The sequence below is a fragment of the Podarcis cretensis genome, assembly GCF_951804945.1.
Source record: "Podarcis cretensis genome assembly, chromosome: 11".
Lineage (NCBI taxonomy): Eukaryota > Metazoa > Chordata > Lepidosauria > Squamata > Lacertidae > Podarcis > Podarcis cretensis.
The window spans coordinates 34,344,144-34,364,814 of record NC_137180.1 but is presented as its reverse complement, the minus strand read 5'-3'; the positions used below and the strand labels follow the sequence as shown (position 1 = coordinate 34,364,814).

General features: G+C 39.0%; 1 protein-coding gene across 6 annotated transcripts in view; it reads left to right on the top strand.

The window, feature by feature from the left end:
* Positions 1 to 20,671, top strand: part of ATG10 (autophagy related 10) — a 99,984-nt gene that overhangs the window by 6,052 nt on the left and 73,261 nt on the right. For all 6 annotated transcript variants that reach the window (XM_079995792.1, XM_079995788.1, XM_079995787.1 and 3 more), the window contains exon 3: positions 10,436 to 10,555. In XM_079995792.1, coding sequence (XP_079851918.1) covers positions 10,436 to 10,555 — 120 coding nt within the window. The remainder of the gene's footprint in view (positions 1 to 10,435; positions 10,556 to 20,671) is intronic.

Genomic DNA, 20,671 nt, shown 5'->3' with positions numbered 1-20,671 from the left:
TACAATGCTATGCAGTAAGCCCTGCTATGATCAGTGCGATTTACCCACATGAAAATGTGACAAGAATTGCACCCAAATCCATTAATTTCAATTTGATTTGAGAAAACCCGACTTCTGAATTGTAGCTAGCATTTAAGTTCAGAATTCCATAGCTACTGAATATGCTACTGAGATCTTTCTCTTCCTGGTAGATCCTAACCCCCCCTCCCCAATTGCTTAGATTTGAGTTCAGTTATTGTTCCTCATTGAACATTACAGCTGCATACGCAAAAAGAATTGGTTTGTTCTAGCACAGGTACGTTCTGAATTTGGCTCATTGTGTCTTAGTGGGAATATAAATAAAGCATCGCCACAAAAGCAACTCTAAGAACAAGGTAATTTTCTCTAAACTGATCTGTTCTGTGTTCAAATGTTTACTGACAGAAGCACACACTGATTTGTTTTAGGAGCAAACTTGATAAAAAGAAAGCACTACAATAGCCCATGGCACTAGCCATACATAACACACACAGAGAGATATATGTATATATGTAATGCTACTTAAAATACAGAACTAATGTGCTGGAGTTAGACACACATTGATTTAAAGATCAGAGCAAATGAAATAAACTCTGTCAGAAATGATAGATTAGTCAAAGAGTTAAATTTATAGTTAAATTTGCAGCCTTGTTGAGTAATTTAATGCTACATTAATGGGTTCTGTACAGAGACTTGTTTTGAATAGAATCCTTTTATATCAGATGTTGCACATATGCTTTCTGTGTGTGTTTGTCTAAAATAAAACTTAATGAAACAGCTAATAAAACCCCAATTTGTTTGTGCTTCCTTTGAGAAATAAGCTCTTAATATGCAGCTACCATTCATTATCAACTATGCAGTTTGGTTCCCTTTCAGCAGATATTCTTCCCAGCTATGCTTGCCATGTGATTCAATCAGTACTTAAACTTTTTTGGCAAGACTTATTTGTTGAGGACAGCATGCTTAATTTGCTTATTGGAGCCAGTATGTAGGAGGTTTATAATAAAGTTGGGGATGACAGGGCACCTGCTTCAGGTGCAGTCTTTGCAGGGATGCAAAATGGACCCCAAAGGTTTTTAAATATATTTACAGTTAATAAATAAGGTTAAATTATGCAACATTTTCTGTTTGGGATAATTGGATATGTTTTCAAAGAGGCAGATGAAAAGCCAGATAATGGGTTTTCAGGAGGCTTTGTGAAGGCAGCAGCTATGGAGGGAGGCACACTTGCATATTCTTGCTGGCTCTGAGCCTGCAACCTAGCACTTACAGCTATTGGATATTGCTGGGAGGGGAAAGTGTTTCAGAGAAAGGAGATTCTACTCAGTTAACTGTTGATTGGAAAGCAGCAACTGGCAGGTTTTGTACAAAGCCTTCCGAGCTGTCTTGATCTAGAGCCACCAACAGCAGGAATCTGTGTACTGAAAACAGCGCAGCACCCTTAAAGGTATGCAGCTGTTCTAGACTCACTTTAGATTTTATTAACCATTCACCTCAGGCATCAGGCCAAAAATAATTCCTGTTTTATTCTTTTGTACATACGTGCAAATATACATCTCCCATAGAAAAGGATGCTTCTTTAAATTTATGTGGTGCCAAGCATGAGGAAAGGGTCTGTCTGAGGTGCAAGGAGTCCCTTGAGGGAAAAAATAGCATATTCAGGCAAAGTAATTTAGCATAGTTTAATTAAACTTGATGTTACAAGAGATTGGTTCAAAACAAAAATGTTGTATCACATCCCTATTTGACATGAAAATTACTTAAAGTTGAAGAAATGAAACATCTGGTTTTCTTCTGTGAAATTTCAATGAAGCTATATTCCCAAAAACAGTTTTGCTGAAAAATATTGATGTTCCTTTCAGTCTCCCCCAGGAACAAATGTTTTCTCTAAAAGTCCATGTTGCCATCTAGCTAACAAAAAGTTGTTGGTGTGAACAGCTTACATTTAGTTAATAAAATGTTGTTGGAGTGATCTGAACAAGAGAGAGACATTTATAGACTAATTCAGTTAATTCCAGGTGAACATAATAATTGGAAAATAATACTTCATATATAATATTGCATATGTTTGCACATTTGCAAATATGGTTAACCTGGTAGCTTCTTGCTAGTGGGAGGAGGGCAGTGTAAGCTTTCAGAGACGGAGAATGACACACTGGGGTGGGGGTGCATCTCCTTGGGGTTTCATTGTAAGGTAGCAGGTTTGCTGATTGTTGGGAGTTCATAAGGTGCTTGCCTCAATCTGTTCTCTACTATATCTGTAAATAAACCAAATATTACAAAATATTTCCTCAAAAGAAAACCAAACCCTGAGTAGCATTGTCCTTAGAACTTCTCACTTCTTGAAATACTGTATATTGGTGAGGGCACTATAATACATTTCCTTCTGTCAAACTTCCCTGGCTAGCTTTGATTAGCTAAGATGGGCAAGAGTTGAGAGTGCATGTGGATGGTTGCATACTAGCAAGCAGCTTGTCTGTGTCCTTGGGCTACATCAACTAAAAATGATCTCAGAAAACTTAGTTAGATGCAACATTGATGCCCTCATCTGGACTTGCTGTAATAACAGTATCCAAGGTCATTGTGGAAACAAGCAATTTTACCCTCAACATGCTTTGCAAAATTACAGTGGGCAACCAAAGAATCAGTCACATAGAATCATGTTGGAAGGGACCACGAGGATCATCTAGTCAAACCCCCTGCAATACAGGAATGTGCAGCTGTCCTGTATGGGGATTGAACGTGCAACCTTGGTGTTATCAGCACCATTCTCTGACCAACCGAGCTAAAGCTTGACTAACTGAATGAAGGTTTCAGAGGCAGCTTTGCCTCTCAATACCAGTGATTGCTTGGAACAAGAGAAGATGGCTCTTGTTTTTATGTTCTGCCTTGGGCTTCGCAGAGGCATCTGACTGGTTGCTGTGAGTGACAGGATGCTGGTGAGTCCCTTTGGTCTGATCCATTAAGGCTCTTCTTAATCTGCAAGAAAGAAGATGTAAAGCAGCCGTCCCCAGTCTGGGTCCTCATTCAGACTATAGACTATAACTGCTATCAGTCCCAGCCAACATTTCCCATGGTTGGGTGATGGGAGTTGCAGAGGATGCATGAGCTGAGGAAAGGAAAATAGGCAGGATCAGCTTAGTGGAGTACCAGAGTATAGGAAACAGGACAAGGAAATGGGGTAAGCAAGATATTCCTAGGAAGCATAAAATAATGTACAGTATATTATAAGAAGGTGCCAGGAAAGATGAAGAATTAGAGACCAGGGAAAGGAAGTTGGAGAAAAGCCACCTGGGAACAAGAAATCAAAGTTGCAGCTTACATTTGCCCACCTACCAGGTATCATCTACCTTTGCATAATTGATTCTGTACACATTTCACCATTTGCTGCGGATCTGGCATTTTAAGAATCAGAAGCTTGTGTAGAAAGATTTAAAATATTAACTAATGAACTGCAGCTAATCTTTGGCTGGTGAATATATTTATATATATATATTCCCACACACTGTCAGCAGACCCATCTCTTATGTGTTTTATTTTGTGTTGTCATTAATTTTCCTTTTTGCCTTTATTTGCCCTGATAGCATCAGGTGGACTCTCTCACAGTGAACAAGTAGTCCTCACCACCATTCATCCCCCAAAATGTGTGAAAAGACCCACAGTGCTGCATGATTATACATCCATCTTTGTTTATACAACCTCTCATCACTTGTTTATTTTTGTGCCCATCTTGTTTTTTCCCCTCTTCCAGCTTCCTAATGCATATATTATGGTATGGCTTCATTGTCACAAGCATAGTAGATCATAAGATACATATTTGTTGTATCAATATCGTAATGGCCGTATAACTCCTATAAATGTAAACATATATTTGGGATCACATTTGCAAGAAATTTATTATTTATTTTCATAATTGATGTCATTTTAATATGTATCCATTACTTTTGTTCACTTGTTCTCTCACATGAAGTGCTCTTTTTCTGATCTGCATGCTTTCCTAGGTCTTAGGAATAATGTACAGTATTTTAGTTTTATGATGTGAAAGATGCAGGATTTTCTAACTTTCACAGACCTTAAATTTTGAAATTTAAGTTAGTGATTTCTAATGCTTTTGTTCTTACATGGCTCTTTAGTGTGAGTTTTCTGGGTCTGCATACTTTTAATGTTTAATTTTAGAAAGTGCTACTTCACATTTCCCTGATTTACAGATGGTAAATTTTCAATCACATTTTCAATGGCATATGGGAAGGATACATCCTCAATGCGTCTACTGAAATATCTATTGAACGTTTGTGCCTTTTTTGTCAGTATTTACAGGTTTACCATATGTATCTAAATGAAAGTAGGTCAGCTGTTATGGCTTAAGGAATACCACCTTGTTTTATTTGGATTATCCGATGTTTTTGAGTTCTCTTTTCTGAATAGAGGGTTATCTGTTGATCTATATTCATGGCCATTCCTCTGCCCCATATCTATTTTTATTTTCTCTCATTAACGCATATAGCTAATATAATATAAACATATATAATATTAAAAAGTATTTTAAAGGTGATTTTTTTTTCTTTTATCATGTGAAAATCATTATTTCAATTCCTTTTGCAAATGATGCATTCCCTCCACCCTTACACTTTTGTGTATCCAATGATGTGTTCTTAGGATAAATCTCCATTCCCCATCAACATAATTTATTTCAAAATTTTGTTTTCAGTTAGTTATGTTGACGACTATTTTAAGTATTTTAAAGTTTCATCCTTTTGTTTTTGAAAGAAATTGGCTGCCAGATCATGAACATGTCCTAATTAACTTATTTTCTATTTATTTCTCCTGGCCTCCATCCTATATCTTCTACATTACTCATTGCTATTGTAGCTATTAATAAAGTGTATTTCTATTGTACTAGATCCTGTAGTACTTGTCTTAACTTCAAAACATGAAAGTGAATTAGTATGCAATCCTATGGTTCCTAGGAGGACATCCTAGGAGCTATAGTTCAGAATGAATCTCTCCATGCAAAGGAGGGGTAAAGCTTCCCCTCCCCCCCCCCAAAAAAAAAGAAAGAAAGAAGAAAAAAGTTAATTTGGTGTGAGCCTGGCAGGGCTTTGGACTTGGTAGTTCTCTCTCCCTCCCCTGTAAGGTTGTCCTTGACTTGATAATGGCAGCTACTGTATTGGTAGCCCATATTTTTGGGGGAGTTGGGGAATAGAAATTCTGCTGGCGAGCCAATAGAATGAAATTGTTGATCTGAAAGGCTTAAATATAACTCCTGTAATGCAGTCTAGGGAAGGAAAGAGGTTGCATGTTGAGAATATAAAAATGATGGATAATTCTTTTAATATTGGGAAAGGAACGGTGTACAAGATCAATAATTATATTTTTTAAAAATAATTATTTTTATTTTCATTTTCTAATGTACAAAAAGAAATAATAATAGGTGAAAGAGAGGAGATAAAAGCAACACAGGAAAATAAAAGAAAGTATATGAGGAATATAGCAATATGATTCCAGACAATTGACCTTCATAGGCATTTTACCCAAGAATGTTTTTCAAAAGGCGCCCATGAGAGCAGGGCAGCTGCCAATCATATTCCTTAACTTTAATGTATTCAGTAATCAGTCATTAGATTTAATAATTAACTGAGAAGCTACAGGATAGGCATGACATGAAGTATGCCTATGACATAATGAGTATGACTTGACATAAGTATGACATGACATAATGAGAAGTGCACTAGATTGAGGAACTAATGAAGGAAAACCGAAGGGTTAAATAATATACTTGTATTAGTATTTTAAATTTACTTTTGTTTGAGTAACCACAATAATCTTCAGGTATAATTTTCTAGGTGAATTTATTTAAGATGAGTTGTGCCTTTTCAGGTCATTTTTTATGTTGATCATAAAACAAAACAAAAAGTACTCCTGCTACTTGTTTCCATCAATCAAGAATAGTCTTTTTTCCATAAAGTTTGATCTCGGAAAAGGTTTGGGCATTTATATATATATAGTCATATAAACAAAATACCTGGTGGAAAGAAGAGGAGGAAAAAGAGGACAAACAGTAAAGGCAAAGGGATTTTTTTATTTATTTAACAGTTTAGAAGGCAGAAGAGAGAAAGTAATACTAAATGGATCTTAAATTATTTTCATGGAATGTAAATGGACTTCATAATAAAATGAAGAGAAATATCACACATTGGCTAAGCAGAAATTAGATATTATTTGTTTGCAGGAGACACACATAAAAAGACAATATAGAAAACTACTAATAAATAAAGGACTAGGACAAGAGTTTATATCTTCAGATAAAACCAAAAAGAGAGGGGTAATAATGTGCATCAATCCTAAGTTGGATCCAAAATTAATCTTTAAAGATGAAGAGGACAGAATTATTGCCATCGAAGTAGAGGAGGGTTTCCACCACTGCCTGAGCCTCGAGGTAGTTCCGCGAGTTTGTGTTCCACGTGAGGGAAAACTTCAGCACAGCCTCTTTCCGGTCTTTCTGAAGCTTCAGGAGGTTCTTTTCCAAGTCTTCTTTTCCATTAGCCTCCTTAAGAATAGCAGGTCCAACTTCTTCCTCTGATCCCGTATCCAACTCCTGAAGCCTGTGCAGGCCCGACAGGGCAGCTTCTTCTTATTCGGTTTGGCGGCCGGCAGAGGCTGCCCCTCCACGGGTTTTTCAGCCCTGGCCATCGAGGCGGAGAAGGGGAAAGGGAAAGCGGGCACCGGTTGGGACGTGCTGGGGCTGGGCGCCACCATGGTGCGCGCAAAGCATGCTGGGCCAGAAGGGGCTCGCCCATTCGAGGGGGAAGAAAAAAGAGCCTGAGAGTGGTTGTCAGTGGCAACTCCAGTAGGCCGCTTCCCCTTTTCCTGTTTCTGCTGGCGTCTTCTTTTGCTTGCCACGCCTGCAGGCTCTCTTCCGGCCAACTCTGCCAATGACAGATCTTAAAAACTTGGGGTCGGTGAGATTCGGCAATCACAGCAACTTGCGCCTGCTGTACCTCCTGAGTGGAGTGGGTTGTGTCTTGCTCCTCGTGAAGTAGGGTGGAATGTGAGGAGTGTTGCAAGCCGGTGCAGAGGCAGAAGGTTTGGCTGAGATGGTAGAGCATGGCTTCTCCGTCAGGGGCTTCTTCCTAACCCAGTAGAACACCAGCATCATACGCCTCTTAGATGGGTTGGACATGCTGAAGAAGGTGCTGGAGGCCCAAAGACCAGGGTGACTTCAAAGCGGAGGACGCAGCAGGCAGTTCCCTATAAATGGTGCCAAATCCAAGCAAATGTTAGCTCCAGTCCTGTTAAATCGATCCAGCACTTATGAACGTTAAATAAGGAATTAATTCCTCAGGCAGTATGAAAAGACTTTATGTGGCTTTTTAATAGCTGGGAGCCCCCAACTACTGCCACTGTTGACAGCCTGTTGCCCCTTCACTCTGCTTGAATGGGTTATGTCACAATGGTTCCTTAAGCCTTCATCAGGAGTTTGTGAGCATGAAAATGCTGTTGGGAGTTTCAGCAATGAAGGCTCAGGCATAACATACTGTTTGAAAGTCTGAACATTTCCTCTTTTTTATTTAATAAAATTTATATACCACTTTTATAATTTTTATACAAATTATTAGGAGAGTAAGTTAAAAATATACTGTAGTTTATTCACTTATAGGCTAGTTTACATACTTTATTCCTTCTTATACTTCTATCCTACTTTTCCTCCACAGAGCATATATACTTCTGCCTCCGCCTTCTCCATTTTATCCTGACAGCAATATTGTGAGCTAGGGCCGTAGCTCAGTGGTAGTATAGCCTTTTTAGCCTCGGGTGAGAAGAGCTTTGTGCCTGGGAGAGGGAAATGGGAGTCAACAGACACTCAAGGAATAGTTTCAGAGAAAAAGCTTTATTCTACAATCCGGCTGGTAGAAGGAGCAAGTGTGATAGATTCACAAAACAAGCACGAGTTCACAGCCATTTGCCCAGAGTATATATTCCCCTTCCAGTTCCCTCCCCTTTCTCCTCCCCTCAGGAGTCCTGCCCCATGATGGGTTTCCTGAGCATGAACAGAAAGCTCCTGTCTTGGGACTCTTTTGGACTCTTCCGAGGAAAGGGGGATGAGAAGCCAAAGGGGGGCCGAGGAGCCTTGCGGTTCAGCACGTTCAAGATGTTGCAACTAGAGTGAGATAAGAGTCAGTTCTCAGGCTTGCTCTGACAGAGTCTATTCATTAGCTTTTTGAAGCCTTCTCGTACTGATAAAAGTAACGGTTTGCCTTTCAACAGCATCTTGTGAGAAAACAGAGGAAAACTTTAGCTGTAGATTTTTTAGAAGAGAGAAAAGGAATTTTGGACAGTTTTGAGGCCTGGTTGGGGGGTGTGACTTCGGGCCTAGGTGGGGTCACATGTCCTCACCTCCTTCAGTAGAACAACTGCTTAGCATGCAGAAGGCATCAGGGTCAGTTCCCAGCATCTCCTGGTGGGACTGGGAGAGATCCTGCCTGAATTTATTTATTTATTTATTTATTTATTTATTTATTTATTTATTTATTTATTATTATTTTATTAAAGATTTTCTTGTTTTACAGAAATATGTGTAATGTCTCTCATATTTTTTCCATGTAACATTTTTACAAATCAGTTTCATTTGTTGAGACATTAGGAGGGGAAGGTGTGGAGGGGGGGAAGGTAGGTGGGGGTGGGGTGGGGTGGCGATGTTTCTGTTTTGCTTAATGTATGCAGGGTTTTGTGTCAGCGTTGCTCGTGCAGGTTCTCTGCTGTTCATTTGTGTGTCTTTGGTGGTGAGAGAGGTTGGGGTTGGCCTAGGGTGTGGTTGTTTGTTTGTGATTGGCTGTGGTGATCTTTGTTTTCGGGTGTGAGTGGGGTGGTTGGGTGTTTTGGATCAGGTTAGCCATATTGGTTTGTATGCTGTTGGTGGATTATTGTCATTGTCTTGTTGGGCTGTATATGTGATAAAGGGGAGCCATACCGGGGTGAAGGTGTCTTCTTCTATTTGTCCCTGTGTCAGTTTCAGTTTATTGATTAATTTTTCTAGTAGAGCTGTTTCCCATACTATTTGGCACCATTGGTCCATGCTTACTCCTGACAGGTCTCTCCAGTGTCTGGTTATGGTGTTTCTGGCTGCTGAAAGTAGGTGGGTTATGTGTTCTTTGTGGTGTAAATGGGCATTATTGCCTTGGAAGATGTTTGGTAGGGCCAATTCTGGGGTGGTGTCTAATACTTGCTTAGTTATTTTACATATTTCTCGTATGGCTGTTGTCCAGAATAGTTCGATTTTGGGGCACTCCCACCAGATGTGCCTGTGGAGGTGCACCCTCTCCAGCATTTTGGTGAGGTTCATGGGCATATTAGCGCTAGTTTTCTTGGTGTTAGGTACCACCTGTAGGTGATTTTCAGAGTGAGTTCTTTTCTTTTCGTTGATACAGATTTAAAGGGGGATTTAGACCACATTTTGGTCAATTGAGTGGGGTTAATCTCATAGCCTATGTCATTCTCCCATTGTTTTTTGATTACGTCTAGGGGGTTTGTGGGATTTTGGAGTAGTATTTTGTATATTGCGGATACCATCCCTTTACCGTTTCCCTTTGTTGTTAGGAGGAGGTTTTCGAAGGTTGTCAGGGGCCTAGTTGCTGCTGATTTTACTGTTGGGTTGTTTAAGAGGGCATGTAGCTGGTGTTGTATTAACCAGGGCATTTGGGTGTCTTCTAGTTTGTCTTGTATTTCTTGTGTTGACAAAGGTTTGTTATTTTTATAAAAGTCTATTAGGTGATATAAGCCTTTGGTTTGCCAGGTTTTTATCTGGAGGTTTTGTGCTGCATGGTGGAATAATGGGTGGTACGCCAGCGGTAAAGTTGGGTCTCCTTTTTCTTTTTCTTTCTTTCATTTTCTTCCTCTTTCCCCTTTCTTTCTCCCTCTTCACATTAGCTCCACTGTCCTCCTGGTTTTGGAGCTCCTCTGGGCTGTTGGGTGGGTGGCCAGGTGCCTTCCTGGCTCAATCAAGGTCGTGGGGTGTGTGTTTTGGCTCCTCTGATAGACGCACCAGGCACCCCTGATTCCTCTCTGCTGGCGGTGCTGGCGGCAGCAGTCCTGGGAGCCCGGGAGTCAGCCAGACAGAGCCGTTTACTCTGGCTGGCTTCAGGAGCTGTTTTGTGCCATTGCAGCCACCATGATTCCTCCATAAAAATTGTTTTTATAAAACAACAACAGCACCACAATACCTGGTGGAAAGTATTGTGCAGGACACTATTTGCAAGTAAAAAAGACATAAAATAGAGTAGTGAAGAATAATTGTGAATTCTGCTGAACATTTTTAACCATATCTGTTAAGAAATATATATTGGATACTGAGGCCTAAATGTTTCATTTATTGGGTTTCTGGTGAAACGATAGCAATGCCATTTATTTTCTTTAAACACAGGACTCTGTTGATGATGGCTATATGACTAAAACACACTTTCAAGTGAAGGGTGGAAGTGTCACAGCAGACATAGAGGATATGGCTAGTGAGCGTGATGAAATAACATTTGCACATATTGGGGTAAGTACAAATTATATAATAAGTACCTATGTTATTGAAAACATTTTGATATTTTGCTGTTGAGCTCTGTGACAGTTCAGCAACTAACTGCATTATCAGCAAGTTGCATAATCTTCGTTGAAGTATATTTGCACTTTGAAAAGAGTCTAGACCTAGTTACACAAGAAGAGATATACAGTACACACATTGGAAGGGTTGCTGTTTATATCTGATACCAAAGTCAGGTTCACAACTAGTTCTGAAAAGTGAATTGCTTCTGTTCTGCTTCTTGGTAGTCCTGAGTACTTGTGTGTGCTTACAGTGTAACCTGCAGCTTTGTGCTAGCCTGCACAATTCAAGTAGATGTTGATTCTCAAGAAGGTGGTGGGAAGTACAGTAGCAGCCTGTGGGGTTGGGTGGAGCTTAGAGCTGCCCTCTTGACTGGTGTTGCCACTCCCCTCCACCCCAGCCCTATTAAAGTAAGCTGCAGTGACACTCAGGGTGGATTTGATTTAAATCAAATCGATTTAAATCACTAGTCAGTAAGACTTGATTTAAATCATTTTTTTTACAGAAAGACTCATTCTTGCTGGTATAATCTTAATATTTACAACCAGATGAAGGTTTCATTTTTGGAATAATAAATTTTCAGAGTAGTTATATCAAAAATTACTGATTTGGTTATACTATTAGAAATACATAGACAGATGATTATGAAATTATTGTGAAGTTTAATAAGTTAACTGTTTATATTTGGACAACTTTTCTGCTGTACTTTATTGGAAGTAGAAAAATAATCATTAGTAACAATTTAAACAATTTATTTAACTAAAACAATAACATTATAGCATATGTATCCATGTTTGTTAACTGATGTGGTTAAACAATTTTTTTTTTTATTATAAACAGATTGAGTTTTACCACACATGAAAAACTTAAAACAAATCCTTATTTCCTCATGAATAGCCTTTGGACTATAATGTAACTTAAACAGAAAACTATCTTTAGGAAGATTTTTCCTCCAAAAGCATTTTTTTTTTAAAAAAATCTGATTTAAAAAAAATAATAATCTGATTTAAATTTTAAAAATCTGATTTAAAAAAATAAATAAATCATTGATTTTTATCCACCCTGGTGACTGGTGTTAGGAGGGTGGCTCTGCAGCTCCACAATGCTGCACAGGCTGCTACAAGTCCTTTCAGCTACAGGAGGAAAGTGAGTAGCATAGCAGTATGACTGAGGCTAGCCACTGTTTTGCCTTTAGCTCAGCTGATGCCTTTGCACCAAAATGAAAAACTTGCACTCAGCATGAAGAAGTCTACATCTCAAAATCATCTAGATTTCACTTCCAGCACATCAATGAATTTTTAAAATCCAAAGCACAGTTTGCTACACACAAATCAGGAGCAAACAAGGTACTTGCAAGGTGACTCATGTGATTTTAGCCAAACTGTGCTACAGTGAAGCTAAGCAAGGCTTGGGCTACTCAAAGAAAGCTACCCTGCAACTAAAGAGAATTAGTTTATAATTCTAAAACAAAATTGTTCCCTTTTTTTGGACATTATAGGGAATAAGTTGGAAAACAAACTGGTTGAGCAGCTAAGTAACAGTGATTGCTAAAACTTACAGGGCTGATCACACTGAGAAGGATCGTTGTACTACTAAACCTAAATAACTTCAAAAATTAGGATATTAATTAGGAGCGGCCTGGAGGGAAAAGTTAGGAAATTAAAGTCCATACAATCGGCACGAAGGCTGCTGAGGAATACCTTATTAGAGAAACTGAATTTATGCATAGCCCTGGAACAAAGAAGGAAAAAGGCAAGGAAGAAACCTGCTATGGCTGCTTGACAGGGTAGAAGACTATATTCACACTACAAAGGGATTCTCTATATAATGGGAATTCAGTCTAATAGTTTCTAATAGAACAAAACATAATTTTTTGGCAGACAAGATGAAATATTAAGGAGGCATTTGAAAAGCAAATGTAATTCACTAAGACAGAAGAAAATATGAAGTTCTCAGGTACATCACTGGTGCATTACTGTAGTCACTGAAATTAAAATAAATATTGCATCAGAAGTGAAATAACATTAATTGGATTAGTTTTTATGCTAATGAAGGAGCTCCATGAAATGTTGGGCTGTGTGAAGGATATGACTTGTCAACAACTAGCATTCTGATCCTGAATGTCTGTCTGCACTATTGGAATAATACCATATTTTATGAAGTTGTTGCAGATTGCTTTCTTTCAGGAAAAGTAAGAGCATATAATCATATGCAACCATTTCAGCCATTCAAATGAATTAGCTTAATATTAAGTACAAACCAGCAGTAACAATGTAATGTCTGTATTAGGACCAATCAGTCCCAAAACAGAAAGCTAACTTTCATGTTTCGCAAGACTCTTCCCTAGACTGGATATTAAACGAAAAGTGGGAAGAATGGGAGAGGAAATTTTAAAATGTTGCTGGTAAAAAGGGAGAAGCACTGTCTGATAAGATGGTGAATTGGGAAACTTTTTCAAACTAAGTAGAGTCCCATTATGTAAAGTGCAAAGTTTTTTGCTATGCAAAGTTTTTCGCAGTTCATTGTCTTAGGTCCAGACTATATGTGACACAGGAGATTTGTAAATGGATCTCTTAATTTCTTCTTCTTTTTTTAAAGCAGCAATGTTGTACTGGGGCTGTAGTGTGTAGGGGGGGCAGGTTTTAACTTTTCCTTTGCATGCCATTTCTCCAATTCAAATGTTCCCTGTCATAGTGCTGTTAGCCACAGAGCTGGAAAAAGCAAATACTTTGATTTGAGGGTGGTTTTTTTAAAAGCTGAGTCCAGTTTTTAGCTCTCCGTTTTTATTTATTAATTATTCTACTTAATGTTTTGGATTTTATTGCTGTAATTTAAAGATTGTAACCTACTATCTCGGTATTTCTAGGTATCTCTCTCTGGAAATACTTAGATAGATAGTATTGTGCTAGTCTTTCCATCCCTCTCTTCACAGTAGCAGTTTGGGGAGCAGTATGCAGGAAATAGATTTCTCATACCTTTTATCCCTATATTGTGCCTCTGCTCTATCCCCGCCACCTGTGTCCTGCATAACTGGCCCTCAAAATGTTTTTCACTTGTGCACGTAAGAAAATGTAAAAGGAAGAAGGCCCCTGACAGACCCCAAAGTCCTGAATCCTGATGTCACAGTTGCCAACAGGTGCTTATGCGAAGCCCACAAGAAGGACCTGAGTGGAGCAGCACTCTCTGTAATTGTGATTCCCAGCAACTGATATTCAGAAGCAAACCAACTTTATCAATTATTTTTGTTTTTGACAGTGGAGGTGGAACATAGCTGTCTTGGCTTGGACCCATTGATAACCTCATCCCCCATGAATTTATCTGATCCTCTTTTAAAGCCATCAGAGTTGGTGGCTATCACAATAACTTGTGGGAGCAAATTCCATAGTTTAACTATGCACAGTTTAAAGAAGTACAGTGGTACCTCGGGTTACATACGCTTCAGGTTACATACGCTTCAGGTTACAGACTCCGCTAACCCAGAAATAGTGCTTCAGGTTAAGAACTTTGCTTCAGGATAAGAACAGAAATCGTGCTCCGGCGGCGCAGCGGCAGCAGGAGGCCCCATTAGCTAAAGTGGTGCTTCAGGTTAAGAATAGTTTCAGGTTAAGAATGGACCTCTGGAACGAATTATGTACTTAACACGAGGTACCAGTGTACATTCTTTCGTCTGTCATAAATCTTTCAGTATCCAGTTTCATTGAATGACCCTTGGTTCCAGTACTAAGGATGCAGGAGATACCCCCCCCCTTTTTCCACATTATACACAATTTTATTATATGCTTCTATCCTGTCCCCCCTTACTCTACTCTTTTTCTAAAGTAAAAAGTGTCACATATTGTACTCCAGCCCTTGGTCATTTTGATTGCTCTTTTATGAACCTTTTCCAGCTCTGCAATAACCTTTTGGACAGAAATGACATAGCCATTGTAATCTGTGCTTTGGTAACTTGCAGATTGGAGTTATTTTTAGTACCTACTGTACTTATTTGTGTGTGTGCTTGTAAGTTATTTTAAACAGTTTTAAATGTATTTAATGTATTTTAAATTGTTGTAATCTACCCTGAGACTTTAGGGAGAAGAGTGGGTAATAAATTAATTTAATAATAATAATAATAATAATAATAATAATAATAATTGTACCCTGCCCATCTGACTGAATTGCCCTGAGTGCTAACCATGAGTGCTGGTTTGCATGTGATGCTAAGCAGCTACTCAGTGATTTATTTTCTGCCTCTGGAAAAGGAGCAGTGAATTGAGTAAGATTGAGTAGCAGGCACTAGCATGGTAAGCAATGGTTTATTTCAGACAAGGCTTACCATTCCCTGTGAATGAAACCACTGTGTTGTAGGTTGAGGTAGTTATTGTTAATTAAAGAGAAAAATGTGACAACAGTTTTCAAGATAATAAATACCATTGCTTTCTGGATTTTTACTTTGTTAACGCTTGGTAGCCCAACTAGTGCATGCTAATAAAGTAAATGTGTTAAATATGACCATGAACTCTCTCGCTCTATTTCAGACAGATCAGAGATCCCTTAACATAGATGTTAATAATGAAAACATTGTTTTTGTTTGCTTGATTAACATTATTCGGAAAATGTGATTACTGCTAAATAGTGAGATATAAGCAAATCATCCTAAATTGTTGGCTATATAATTACTAAAGTGAAGCAATGTTTACTTTAACTCGAACCATTCCTTCTTGAACATCAAATTTTAGAATATTTTTAGTTGAAAACAACAACAAACAACAAAAACAAAAAACAACTCACATTGTTTGCTCTGGGAGATAATCCCACCCATCTATATCTCATATACATAGATGGGATAGGAAAATTGCTTCTCTAGAGAAAGCTGTGCCATGAATAACTTTCTTGATATTTGTGAAAATTTTACAGATTTCTCCCCCTGTAGCTAATTACTAGGATTTCCTTTTAAAAGCTTTGGTTTATTAATTGCATTTACTAATCAGTTAGAAAGAGGTTGAATCCCATGGCTGTGGTCACATATCATGCTAAATTATAGTTAAATATCAACTATGGTTTAATGAGAACAAGCAGCATGTTGTTGCATGCTCCTCAAAAATCATAGAATAGAATCATAGAAGTTGGAAGGGACTCTGGTTTGCTTCTCTCCCACCTGGCCATGTTGTGCCAAGAGCAACAACTCACAAGTCTTGCCTTGCTGTGTTGTCTGAACCTTTCCTCATGATTTATTCTCCCCCCACCCACCCAAATAAAACACAAGCCCAGATTTGGTTGTCGTTGGTTGCTTTTGTCATGGCCAGGTACTACATACTGCTTTGCATTAGACCATATTTCACTACTAACCATGTTTTAATGCGACATGTGACCCATGCCTATGTGTTAGTAATAGGTTTAGCATTTTACAAAGCCCAAAATGAGTGCAGTCCTTCTCCAAATAATTTAATACCTGTAGGATGAAGGCAGTGATGATTTCCTGTAAAACTCTTGAGGATTTACTTAGTTTTAATGTAACTTGATCTATCTATATGTGTTCTGCATGCTTTGCTGCTTGTGGCTACTGCAGATGGCATGACTCAATGTGGAATACGTTCCGAGGATACAAAGATATCTGCTGGATGAATCAGCTGGCAAGTTGTGGGTGCTGAACATGATCTCTTCATTTGAAAGCGAAACACCAGCCTGCTTAAATTTGTGTACTTCCAGTAAAGGACATCATCTTACACATCTATGTAGGCACAAATTGCTGCATCTTAAATATCTATGTAGGCACAGATTTCTGTATAGTCACAAGTACTGTCCATGTGAAAAATATGGGACTTAGGCCATTTTGCCCATCAAATTAATTGTGACAGCAATATTGTTTTGCATACATCATTGCAGATGAAAATATTCCAATTCTTAGGGTTTATTAAATCTTTTCCCCTAAACAAATCAGTGTATTGGGAATTAAAAACCAAACCATTCTCATTTTTGTGTTGAAATAAATAGCATGAACAAAAATGTAAATATTTGCAAAACCAAAGTATTTGCTAGAGGGCAAAAAACCTGAAGTAAAAACTTAACAAACATTACTTAAGAAAAAAAAATGTAAACAAATTTAATGAAACCCAGCATTCAGTAGGAATGTCAAACTGGTTCCAAGGAAAAATAATTGTATTCTAGAACTAAACCAGGAATTAACTGTTGGTTTTGTCAGAAACCCAAGGCAAGGATCAAGCCAGAAATCTAGACAGACCAGCTTTCTCATTTCAAAAAAAGCATCTAGTAGCCTATAGGAAGTATACCAGCAGGGCACAAGCACAACAGCATTATCCCTGTGTGTGCTCCCTAGCAACTGGTATAAATTATGGTATAATCAAAATTGTAGTTGGAGAAATAAATTGCACTATGGATTGCAGGTCATATTTTTGAACATTAATTAGAATTTGTAGCTTGTACCAGCCTTGATGCCATTTCCTTTAGGTGATCATTCCATATGTTTCCCTCATTCAGAGATGTTCTGTAGGCCATGGCTAGGTCTCCTACCTCCTGTTTTAAATATTTCCTGGCCCTTTTACCAGGATTGGGTGAGGAAGGGGAATATATTCAGGTTGCCTAGAAATCAGCATGTTCTTCTTTGGGTCTGTTAAAATAGATAAGGGCAGAACAGTGTGTGGATGAAAGAGAAGGAAGAGTAAAGATGGGGGTGGGAGAATAAAAGGCTAAAGGCTCAACTTGCATTACTGGAACATTGGTGGATAAGATGTGTAGAGTCCCGGTTATCTGTCCTCCCACAGTCCCACCCCTTGCGTTCTTGTTGGAATCTGTCAGTCTCAAGAGACAATGGAGTGTGCCTCCAAAAGTGAAATCAAATTGGTGCATTAGCAGCAGTGAAGTAACCTCTCCAGGATGCAAGTCTGGGCAGTGTATGCAAAGATCCTGGGCCTCCCAGATGACAAGACTCCCCTCTTGGCCTCTCTGATGTGATCCAAAGGAAAGCAGAGTAATACATTTGCCACCAGCTTGGCTGCAAGAGTTGCTAGAAGGAGGCGTACAAGGCACCATACAACTGCCTTAGGGACTCCACTCTAGATTTGTGTAGTGTCCAGTCCTTAGCCTTTTCCTCTCCTGAAGATATCCTGCAAGGCAGCGGAGATTTAGGATCAGAATTTTCCTTCTAGTTAGGATATCTTCCCAGATTGACAAGCTGCATTTGCCTCTCACTTTCCTCTGCAACACATGCAGAAATGGCCTTCTTGACTGTTGGATCAAAGTATATCTGCTCAATCCGCTGGAGTCTGCTTTGCATGCAACAGGGATTTGAGACCTATTGGCTACCCTCACTTGGTTTATTCAGCCAGTCAAAGCCGGTTTCTTAGTTCATCATTAATTACCTTGTGCAGAACTCCCTACCACAGCCAATCCCTCACTTGCATTAAAAACAGAAAAAAATATCATTCATGATTTCAGGAGGTGGACACTAACTATTTTCACTATAGATTTTCAGCAGAAATATTCAAGTGCAGTTTGTCCTAGTTTCTTAGATCTCCCCAGCCTTTTTTTGTCCTAAAATGGAACCTTTTAACTGTTGGGGCAGCATCTATGTCAAGATGGATACAAGCGGCTTTATCCACAGATTGTCCCCAATGAGACATTGAGCTGTCCTCTTTTCCAGTCTGATATCTAAAAGCCCTCTGATGACTCAGAACAACTCAACCAACGGACCATGACCAGATGCAGTTGTGGTGGAAAAGAAAGATTAATTTGTTGTTATAACCTCTAAAACAGGGGTCCTTAAACTTTTTAAACAGGGGGCCAGTTCACTGTCCTTCAGACACTGTTGGAGGGGCAGACTGTTGTTTGAAAAAAATATGAACAAATTCCTATGCACACTGCACATATTTTTTTCTTTATTTTTTTTGCCCCCCCCCCCCAAAAGAGTGGGACGCTAAGCTATAGCTTGTTTAGCTTATACGTAAATCCAGCACTGGTGGGGTGTGTTGTGCCTTGCTGTGGTGCACTTGTGGGGTGAAACTAAGAAAAAACGATTTGGGCGGGTGGGTGTGAAGAGAGGTCAGAAGCACCTGTGGCAATGCTGAGAATGGCAAGAAGGGGATTAACGGAGACCCTGGCAAAAGAAGGAAACGCTCAGATGGCAACAGAAGTGCAGGGAGGCACCTCCGCCCAAGTTCATGAAATGCAAAGGTGGCCCTTGGCATGTATATCATGCATATAAATCTCTCCCTGTTCTGGGCAGCGGGATGTTTGGGGAGAGAGGAGGGGGGCGATGGAGGGAGGCATGCTGCGAGAGGAGGGCCATAGGCCCGTTAGACAGCAGTGGGTTCAGCAATTGCCGGGTGGGCTGGGTTCAGGACCCTGGCAGGTGATCCGGTCTGAGGACCGTAGTTTGAGGACCCCTGCTCTAAAAAGTTCAAGTCTTCCACCATTCTTGATCTAGTTGTCCACCTTGTCATTTCATTACTGTCAACTTCTTGGGTCACAAGGCAAGGAGAAGGAATTGTATCAGAAGGGTCCTTTCCCCATTCCGGAGGCCAAACAGAATATCAACAGGATTGAGTGTCATGGAAATTCCCAAGAGAGCCATTAAAAAACCACTTGGATCCATCAGTCTTCTGGGGCAGGAACTGAAATAGGTTTACATCCCCACCTCATCCAACCAGTTCTCTGTGATAACACTCTGGATCAGTACTAGACCACTCAGCAATTGCACTTGCTAAGACTTGAAATATTATTTTGCCTTCTGGTTCAGCACTGTCCAGATGAATAATACATCCCATTAATCTACAGAAATATCCCAGAAATAAACAAAGATAAAAAACTAATTGCAGAGTATATAAACAACTGTAGGAACAAACCAAATGATCTCTAACCATGATCATCCTCCTGTTAAGATGCTTATGTAGAGTGGTTCTGTTTTTTAAAAATCTGCCATTATGGCATGTAGAGCTGTCAATTATTTACAAAAGAATGTTCACACTGAGCAAATTAAAAACAGCTCTAATTCAATTTTTTTGTGTCAGCTCAGTTTGAGTCACAGGGATAGAAGACAAGGTGTAATCCCAACAGCAAACCTCCCTTGATCACCTTGGTAAATATGTTTCATTCTTTGTATAGAACAAGTATCGCTCAGTCAGAGTGTAAATGAAGGAAATTTTCACAGTACTTGTACATTGAAAGCCCAATAATTTCCTGCTAACAGTAAGGTATTTCAAATCTCTTGGGTTTGGTGCAGTGTTTCTGCATAGAGCGAGTTAATGCAGAAATATAGCAGCTGTAATTTAGTGAGTGTTCAGTGTTATTTCTCATGGCATCTAAAATGCTTACAGTGTGAAAAATGAACAGTGAACTCAATGGGTGCTTTGTCATTGGCTTTTGTCAGTGACCTTCATAAAACCCAGTCTCAGTAAAGATCACCATTCTGATCTCCTGTTATTTAATGACAGGCCTGTCCTACTCTGCTGTGTTCAGTAAAAATCCTCAAACTCTATGTAGACTTACATAAGAGTGGGTTCAGGAAACAATCCTAATTAGCTTTTGCTTAAGGAAGGAAGAAATTCTCCACTGTGTATGTGTTTTGTAGCATAAAATTTTGTTGCATATTTTTGAAACCGGGAAATTGGATGTATTATTATTATTATTTATTTCATTTATCAAATGTCTCAGATTGACTTTAAATCCATAAAATACAACAAAGCTTACTAACATGTAAAAATAAATACACCCCAAAATGCAATAACCTTCAGATTTTATGAGAGTGAAATGAAAAATAAGGCTGTAGCTAGTAACAGGCAGTAGCCAGGCATAGTGTGTGATCATTTTAAATAAATGTATTTATTTCACAAAATTTATATACTGCTTGATTGTAAAACAAAAACCCTTAAAGGGGTTTATAAAAAGAATTTTAAGAGTGTAATGAATTTTAATTTTAATGAGGGTGAAAGAGGAGAGCGCAAAATATGGTCTGAAGCTCAACATCAAAAAAACGAAGATCATGGCCACTGGTCCCATCACCTCCTGGCAAATAGAAGGGGAAGAAATGGAGGCAGTGAGAGATTTTACTTTCTTGGGCTCCATGATCACTGC